Source organism: Epinephelus moara, chromosome 11 (assembly GCF_006386435.1).
Source record: "Epinephelus moara isolate mb chromosome 11, YSFRI_EMoa_1.0, whole genome shotgun sequence".
NCBI classification, from domain to species: Eukaryota; Metazoa; Chordata; class Actinopteri; order Perciformes; family Serranidae; genus Epinephelus; species Epinephelus moara.
In genome coordinates, this window is record NC_065516.1 from 1,759,505 (window position 1) to 1,769,232 (window position 9,728).

General features: G+C 43.0%; 1 protein-coding gene across 7 annotated transcripts in view; it reads left to right on the forward strand.

Annotated features, from left to right (window-relative positions):
- The first annotated feature begins 822 nt into the window (after positions 1-822).
- The window catches only part of tnikb (TRAF2 and NCK interacting kinase b), an 86,258-nt gene continuing 77,352 nt past the window's right edge, over positions 823-9,728 (forward strand). For all 7 annotated transcript variants that reach the window (XM_050056454.1, XM_050056456.1, XM_050056457.1 and 4 more), the window contains exon 1: positions 823-1,375. In XM_050056454.1, coding sequence (XP_049912411.1) covers positions 1,268-1,375 — 108 coding nt within the window. In that variant the 5' untranslated portion in view covers positions 823-1,267. The remainder of the gene's footprint in view (positions 1,376-9,728) is intronic.

Consider the following 9,728-nt stretch of genomic DNA (forward strand, 5'->3'; position numbering starts at 1 on the left):
TCGCTGACGTGTTCAATCTATGTGAAACTGCACATAGGCATTGAGGACTGGCATAGGTAGAAGGTGACAAAGCTACCAATGGCTATGGACTAGTAATCATTATTATTATTATTATAATAAGAAAAATGACTTTAAGGGGCTGCACACATACTGTATCTTTAGCCACCTGGAAAACACAAGGTCAGACACTGGGCGCTAACCTTGTGCCTTTTCTGTGCCAACTTTCAAGAGCGCGGTGGCAGGTTGCGTCTGAGGCTGCTAACCAACCTCAACAGCACCGTATCACAACTGGTAGCTTTTTGTCAACGACTTTGACTAGTTAAATGTAAAACCTTTTGATGCTACAGAGATCTTTAAATCTGTAATGTATAGTCCAAATTAAAGTTTTATGGGTGANTAGCTTTTTGTCAACGACTTTGACTAGTTAAATGTAAAACCTTTTGATGCTACAGAGATCTTTAAATCTGTAATGTATAGTCCAAATTAAAGTTTTATGGGTGAAATGTGATCAGTTCAGACCTTGGCAAAGGACACACACCTGTATAACAGAAACGTTGGCTTTAAGTATTTTAATTAGGCCTACATGACAATTTCCCATATATTTAATATTATTACATAAGTTCTATGTAATGGGTTACATTTAATTCAGTGTGTGTGACTGTGCCCTGCAGCTCAGGCTTTTGATCGATCACCACTTAGTTTTGTCCTTAATAAGCTGCCATACAGGAACAGACAGCTGTGTAAATGAACATCTTTCTCCTCTGTGTGTGTGTGTGTGTGACATTGTGGGCGTCTCTGTCTGTAACGCAGCCTCCTCACAGGCCACTCCCGGGAAGCGCGCTGCTGTTCCGCCACACAGACGGACGGACCGACGGACGAAGTGTGCTCGCTCTCTGTGCGCCTCAGCTGCTGTGCGCTCCTGCCGTCGCGGTCTCTTGTCTTTCTCGCTCCATTTCTGTGCGCGTGCGCGTGTGTCACCCCCAGTCCTCTCCTGTCCGGTCCAGCTTGGGTGTCGAGGTGGAGGTATGTAGCACCGGATTGACCGCGCCGAGCAGCATGTAGCACCTGGAGCACCGCGCACATCGTCTCCCCTCCTGCGCTGCTCCCTCCGTCTTCTCTCCCTCCTGGAGCGGTCATTTCTCTTCTCGGGAAAGCATCGCCTGCGCGTGGATTTTCGGGGATTTGTTTGGGGGTGGGTGGGGGGATTTATTTATTTTAGAGGAGTGTTTGTGTGTGTTCATCGCCGCCGCTCTGCACCTCTCGGTCGATGGTCGTTGAGGAAGCTTCCATCTTGAGTCCCGTATCTACCGAGAGAACCATGGCGAGCGACTCCCCTGCGCGGAGTCTGGACGAGATAGACCTGTCTGCACTACGGGTAAATGTCTCTCCCTGTGTGTGCACGTGCATCTGCTGTATGTGTCTATGTGTGCGCGTGCGTGTGAGTCTGTTAAGCACCTGTCCACCCCCCTCTTCCCGTCTTCCCTCCCCTCTCCTCTTCATCCTCACCCACTCCCTCATCTCCAGGCACCGCGCAAGGATGCGTCTCCCTGCGCTTTCCTCTGGTTTTGCTGCCTGGTGGTGTGCGTGCGCGTGCATGTAGTTTGTGTATGTATGTATGTATGTATGTGTGTGTGGGCTGTTGTGCTCGCACACGGCGGCCAGTGATTGAGGAAATCAGGTCGCATAACAGAATGTGGGATCATGTGGCCTCCCACCGACACTCCTGTTGTTGTTTGTTGTTGATGTTTTTTTCTTAACAATTGGGACGTGATGTAATGAGGCCCTGAGCTGCTGCTGCTGTTACGCGCGTGCACCCACCATCGCGCGCGTGCGTCAGACAGCATAATAGAGGCCGCTCTGTCTGTACTATGTGGGGCAGATGTTAAGCTGCCTGCTCACTGACAGATTCACAGCACACACACATAGACACACACACATTCAGAGGCTACAGATGCACGCACGAATGCACGCTCTCTCACACATAGGCTGTACACTCTCTCTCTCTCTCTCTCTCTCTCTCTCTCTCTCTCTCTCACACACACACACACACACAAACACGCACACACACGCACACACACACTCACTCACTCACTCACTCACACACACACCGTGAATAATAGCGATGATAACCGCAACAAGAGCGAGTTCCGCCATTTCGTGATGTTGTGGCGACAGCAGCATTGCATCGCAGTGGCTGTTTGTGAGTCTGTGCGCGTACACGTGCGCGCACGCGAGTAGAAGAGGTGTGCAGAAGGAGACAGTGTAGGAATGTGTGTGTTAGCGTGTGAGGGATGAAGCTGGGTGACACAGTGATGTTACATTCAGAATTTAAACTTGATTTATTATTTGGATTTAACTGCTCAGCTGAAGATGAACTACACACTGCACGTGTGTGTGTGTGTGTGTGTGTTATTCTGCACAGCTCCTCTTTCTTCTCTCCTCCTTTTGCCTGCTGCTTACGCAACACAGTCGTACCTGCAGAGCAACACTCAAGTCTGGACTTGATCGACCGGGTGGGACTGCATGTCTGTGTGTGATTTACAGAAACAGATAGACACGCACACACACACACACACACACACACACACACACACACACACACACACTGAGGGACAGATACAGTTAGACAGACAGACAGAAGGATCAGAAGTGATGTGCATGTTCTTGTAAAAATGAGAATCCTTGCTCTCTTCCCTCTGTGGCATGACAACTAGAAATTAGGTCACCCAGGACAGAGCAGAGAGAGCTGGGGGGAAACATTTCAGCGTGACGCAAAGCCTGTCGCAAGCATACACTTCCTGTTTCTCATCCCAAAATGATCTCCTCTGATCTTCTCCTCGAGTAGCTTGACGTGTCTTCACCTTCCTTATTTACCTTCTCCTCCTCCTCCTCTCACTGTGTCTCGCATCAGAGCCGAAGTCCTCATCCTCCACACTGACAGACTCTGAAATGTCTGAGGTTATATTCCTCTGATAGCTTGGGTCAGAGACAGCATTAAAAGCTGTTAGAGTCCTGACAGCCACACAGAGGTCGTGTCTTTGTTACCTGATGTCCTTTTCCATTATTGAGACATAACACAGTTCATTCAGGTGGGGAAAAGAGTGCATTTTAATGCCCTTCCAAAGGAGAACTTTTATGTCCAAACTGGGTCTTTGTCTTTGGGTCTAGTTTTGCCATCAGTTCTGGTCTCTGCTTCACTGCGGAGATGTCAGGATGTGGCGGCATCTCTAGAAGAGTCCAGCAGGTTGGGAACATGAGCGTTCAGGTTGTGAACAAATCAACTGTTTAGTCATATTATCCAAACCACCGATGTGGAAATGCATGTCGCATCTCTGCCCTTAAACCCCGAAATGTGTCTGTTAGAATCATCCGCTGCATACAAAAACCACTGCAGTAGCTCAAATATGAATCACAGAAGAAGTCTGTAATTATTTTACCTTAATTTTCTCTTCCAAATACTGTAAGTACTTCAGCTGAGTCTGAACACATCATCAGCAGAAAAATGACAGCAGTATTGGCTTGTATAAAAGCCTAAAATGACTTATAGTTTGATTACTTGACAGAAGCAAAGGTGAATACACAAGCCCCTTTTACATTGCATTTTCAAGGCAGGACTTTCACACCGTTATTTTGTCTTGCGATTTTGTGTAAAAAGTACAATCGCGGAATTAGGGGACCGAGTTGTCTTGCCTTTAAGCCGGCATTGGGAGTAGCAACAGTGCTGAAAAGATGTCTGTATAAATGGGACAGCAGGCAGGACAGGATCATAGGTGCCATGGGTGTGATGTGTTATGCGTGCGACCCACTGCGCAAGATTTAAAAACTAATAATTGGCAGCTAACTCAAAGAAGAACAGCATCCAAAAAATGTCCGCAAATTGGGAAAACAGTGAGGTCCAGGAGCTCCTTAACCCCAGGCAGAGGACAAGATCAGCTGCCATAAAAGAGGCATGGTAAATGTTTGTTATTGCCATAGTAATGCCTTTGTAATTGTTCATAAAGCGGTGCCTACGCGTACGTTATGTGTCACACCAGAGGCTGACACTGTTGTGTTACACGTCACACCCATCATGCCTCTTTTGATTCCGCAATGCCAGCTTGCTGTCTAAAATCACACACTGGAGCGGCATGACGCCGTCGTTAATAATAATAATAATAATAATGATAATAATAATGATAATATGTTTTATTTAAAAGGCACCTTTCAAAACACCCAAGGTCACCGTACAGAACATAGAATAACTTACATAGCGAGAAACATGAATTGGCAAACACATATACGTTGTCATTGTTATGCTCTGTGTAAAAGTACAAAGGAAGTATAAGGCCGGGACTTTGTAGCAGCCCTAGCGTGATCTCTCGCACTTCAGTAGTGTGATGCTGTTTAAGAGCCCCAAAACCTCTCAGGGTTGAGTCTTGGCTCAGTCAGTAAGTGTGTGATTTGGACACCAGTAGCAACTGCTGTTCACATCATGTTTCCTATGGATAGATATGACAGAAAGCTCAAGAACAGCTACGACATGGAGGACTTGTTTGTCTCTGACCTGCAGTGTCAGTTCTGAGGAATTAAATGAGAAACATATTATTGAAACCAACTGCCAAAACTATGACAAAGAATCCTAGGTTGTCCCAAATCCCCTTTAGATGAACAGTGTGTAAGATTCAGGGGGATTTAGTGGCATAAAGCAGTGAGTATTGCAGATTGCAACCAGCTGAAACTTCTCCTGGTTAGAATCCTTCAGTGTTCATTATTCAGGAGGTTTTTACCAGGAGCTGAATAATTTGCAGAGGTGTCTTCTTCTCCAAAACAGACAGACCCTGTGATTTAAGTCAGTAAAAACACTTAATAAAGCCATTTCACATTAGAAAATCTGTGTTTTTCTGATGCTACTCATTGCAAAGGAGCTGCTAACCAACTTGACCAAAGCAGATACTTGCAGGTATACGGGGCATACCCACCTCTTTTTCTGACTGTTTAAGTATACCCACCTATCAGCCAAAAAGCCATTGGAATATACAGGGAAGTATATGCACTTCCTCCTCTGTAACCTACCCATTTACCTTGTAGTTCACCCCCCTCATCAACTACCACTACACTACTGTGGCTGATGCGAAAATGTGAATGTCCCTATCTGGAGACGGTGTTTGGTTTGTTCATTCTGGGCTACTGTAGAAACATGGTGGTGCAACAAAGCAGGCTCCATAGACTCACTCCTTATTTTTGTTTTAATTAATTTATTTCTTTTAATATACTTTATTAATCCCAGAGATGAAATTCAATTTTTTCACTCTTGTTGTCAATTACACACAGGTCCGAACACACACATCCACAAAGTGGACCTATACATGCACTAAGTGTACACTTATGTACATATGAACGACTCATTCTAAGGTAACAGAAACAAAACGATTCTTATTTTCAGGTGATTATACACAAAAGAAAACACATTTCTTATATTCCATTTCTGCCAATATATCCCCCTTAATCCTACACACTAGAACTTAAACATTTTAGTATAACCAACATCTAAGTTGAAAACTAAATTTGCTACATTTTTGACTGTAGGTATCAAGAGATACTATGGTTTCCCATAACTATGACTCACTTGGAATTATGTCCATATTCTACACCTCAAGATCTATGGCCGATGTCTAAATTCAGCGTTGTGTCATTTGTGAAACGAGGAGGAAAGAAAGTGTATGTAGCTCTTTTTAAACAGAGATTGATCCGGCACAGCTTTGTTTTTTTAGGCTGATGGTTGCCTTGCTTATCCTGCGTCCACTTGGAAGGTTGATGGTGCACAACCTCAGAAACTCACACAACATGTTTACAAAATGCAGTACACACGAACTGTAGGGGCAGTGTTGGTAGAACCAGAGAAACATAGTGTCACCACTTTGAAACATACCATCAATGATGTTTGCCAAAATGTGGTTAGTTGTGATTTCTGAATCAACATACAGGGTGCATTCAGAAATACTGCGAGCGATAAAGTGCATTCTGGCACAAACCAAACCGTTTGTAAATTTGAAGTGCTGTTGGAATATACAGTTGAATTATGCAGAATACCACACACTTGGAACAGCAGAGCACACATGGGCTCTCTGTCTGGGAAGACAGAGCAGCAGAGCGCCAAGCGGAGTGAATGTGTGAGTCACTTAACCGTAGACTTGCACCGATTACAATTTTTTGGGCCGATACCGATTCCGAGTGTTTGGATGGCCGATTCCGATTTCATTTTTTTCAAACCACTTTACAGCACACAAGATATTGCAATATTTTCTATCTTTGCTTTATTAAAACATTTTAACCAAGATACAACCAGCTTTTCAATAATCATCTCAAACAAACAAACACAATGACACAGGTTCAGAAACATTTTCCTTTTTGCTCAAATATAACTTCAGGTACAGTATTAAAATAAATAAGTAAAAAATGCATCCATAAATAAAAACATAGATAAATAAAGTAATAATTCTTGGTGTATAGCATTTGTGGGTAATTTCTTGAATAGACAAAAAAGTCAAAATATCTCCTGTGGAAAATTCACACAGGTCTTCAGGACGTGCCCGGCAGTAAGCGCGTGGACATTCGCATCTTCGGCACGCGGACATGCGCCTCGTTAGTTTCAAGCAGCACAGTGCAGCAGTGAGAGCTCCGCAGTTCAGTTTAACACGGACAATTAACAACTTTCTCCTTCTCTCTTCTGATGTGTGTGCGTGAATGATTAAGGTGAGAAGCCGGCCATGTTTCACTTCCTCACATCGCCCAAGCTGTGAGTTGCACATGTGCGTGTGTGTGCGCTGCTGATGTTACACGATGTCAATCATGCGGCGTGCCAGGAATTTGACCGGCATTTTAAAGCGGCATATTTTAGACTGGCCGGTCAGTCGCAGGTCATGGCCCATCACGTGAAAACTGGCCCGATTCCGAGCACTGACGATAAATCGGTGCAAGTCTACTTAACCGTTTGTTAATTCATGTAGAAAAAGAACGCTAGGTTTCTTTGCACAACAGCGCTCTAATTTTAATTAAAAAAACTGTCAGATTGCTTTTATGAACGCACCCATAGTAACCTCTAAGAGTGTTTCCATGTGTATTGTTAACATTGTGTAAATCTGTTCTATATGGTCCGAGTTCTCTGGGGTGCCCTCTGGTGGAGTCATATAGTAACACAGGTAGCACACAGGCGAGTAAATGCAATTCTGTACACGATGCAGACGGTTGTCTATGCATGGCTAAAAGTATCTCTGGCTGTATACTTAACCAAACAAAGCCAGCACCGGTGTGTGACTTTAGATAGCATGCTGGCATTTCCAAAGCAAAAGGGACGCGACATATAACTCAGCAGCGTTGGCATCTAGTGTGTGTGTTCGTGCAGTCCTGCCATGCCAGCTGTACCATACACAAATGTTGTTTTGGCTCTGTGACTATCTCTGCTGCCAGCTTAGTAGTGGAGCAACAGTGTCCCCCATTCTGTGTCTGTACCTTTTATACTGTACAGAACAGCAAGGCGAAATTGTGGTGCAACACTGTGTGTAAAAATGCTCCTATCACATCTGACTGTAATGAAAGAGACTATACAGTAGTTCGTGTCCTATCAGAGACCTGCAATGTTTGGCTTTTCTACCCATAACTGAGTGTCATGGTTGCCTCACCTGACCGTACTTTACCAAAAGTTTATTTGGCATTACTTATATCTTGCCCTAAACTTAAACAGTTTGTAGAAAGTAAGACTTTAAAAAATGTTAGCACTGGGTGCACAAATCATTCAGTACTGGCATTGTTATCTGGCAATAGAGTTGTGACAAAAGGGGAGAAAGTGGTCAGTGGTGGTGCTATCAAAATTTACTATGATTTCCGTGATGTTAAATTTGAGAGAGTTTATATAAGCTCCAAGTTTCTAAGTAGTTGCTAAGTTTTAGCGTGAGAGCATAATTTAGTTTTGTACAGCTGCACAGTACGATGTAATTAAAAATGATTGCTATAATTAAAAGCTATGTGCTCTAAAAGTGCTGTGATTATATTAAACTTGTTTAACTTGTTTCATAACTGTAGTTACTGTAGTATCTACAAGTGCTACATGTCAATGGGAAATCTCACTAGCCTCCTAGCTGCTAGCAAGTTGCAGGTGGGGCTTGGTTACATTCTTGCATCAGGTCCTGGTATCCCCCTTTCTTCTTGGCTTTTGTCTTTCTAATGTGTGTGGTACTATGGGGTGGGGGGGTTGTAACAGCCATGTGTGAGTGTGTGTGAATGAGGTGCGGTCTTCTGGGATTAGATGTGCTTCAGTTTGACCTTGAGTGAAAAGAAATGCAGCTTTTTAAGCTAATCCCCTTCAGGAGGCTCCACTGTAATAGTCCCAACTCTCTTTGTGGCCTACTGTACGCTCACACACACACACACACACACACACTAATACAGATAACAAGCACACAGGTATGCGTACGATCAAGCAATCAAGATATGTGTTATTGAATTTTAATCAGCCTAAAGATAAGATTATCTCCCCTGTGTGTGGTGTGTATGTGTGTGTGTGTGTTTCAGTTCACCTGCTGGCCTTTATCTGGGTATCCTCGGTCACTGTCAGTGATCATACTCTGCATAATACTACAGCTGGTTAGCTTAGCTTTGATTAGCAGAAAGCTAGAAACATGGAAACAGCTTGCTTGGTTCTGTCTAAAGGTGAACTTTTGTAATTTTAAATCTGGGTCTTTTTGTACATCTTTAGCCTATTTAAAATGTTGTGGCTTACCTTGTATTGATATTTCATAGTAACAGTAAAGTTTTTGTCTATTGTAAATTCCATAGTCTATTTAGCATTGACGTTATGATAGCAAAGTAATTCTGTGTTTTCAGTGACAGTTGTATTTCTGAACCTGAGAAAATGATAAAAGGTTAATGAACTCTAAACTTACAAGCACCTCTGAAGCTCACTGACTAACACGTTATATCTTTGTTCGATAAGAACAAAAAGCAAAATGTAAAAAGTACTTTTATGGGGAGTTGATTGCTAAAAGAAATACTTACGCTCCAAATAACCACTTGTTTGTCAATTACTTACTTCGTGTTAAGTCGAATTTGTGAAGAAAACTATTTTCCTCGCATGCCTCCTTAGATCTTACAAAAACTTGAATAATTGTTGTTTTACGGGGAGCTATGTGCCTTTCTGGAGTCTGCACTGGTTGAAACTTTTCCTTTAACGGCTGCTAAAGCAAAAAATATTAAAGGAGCCCTTAACCCTCCAATTAATCATTTGTTTATCAATTTCTCATCACCAGTTATGTTAAATTTGCATTCTTCCATGCTGAATGAAGAATCCAAAAATGGAGAAAATTCATGATGAATATAAATTATAGGTGACCGCGTTTAACAGCAGCAAAACTGTGTCAAAACATCTGTTTACAAACTCTAAGACTCACAAGTCAGTCTTTAGATGCTTTGCTTAACTAAAGACTGATGACTTTCTCCCTGATTTTGTGTTTAGATGGGCGGATACAATTTCAGAGTTTAAAAAAAAACTCCCTACGTTGCAGAACCAATAGTAAATCCTCAGGGCGGTCCTTCGGTGGCTCGCTGAACTCTTGTGCTCGTAAACATAGTCCGACTGCGTTAAAAGTTTTAAACAAAGTCGCTGTAAGTCCTTCATTTCCACAATCTTGTGGACTGAGCACACGTTTGATAAAACGGGGTTAAATCTCTCGGCATCCATTTTCAAGCTCTCTGTG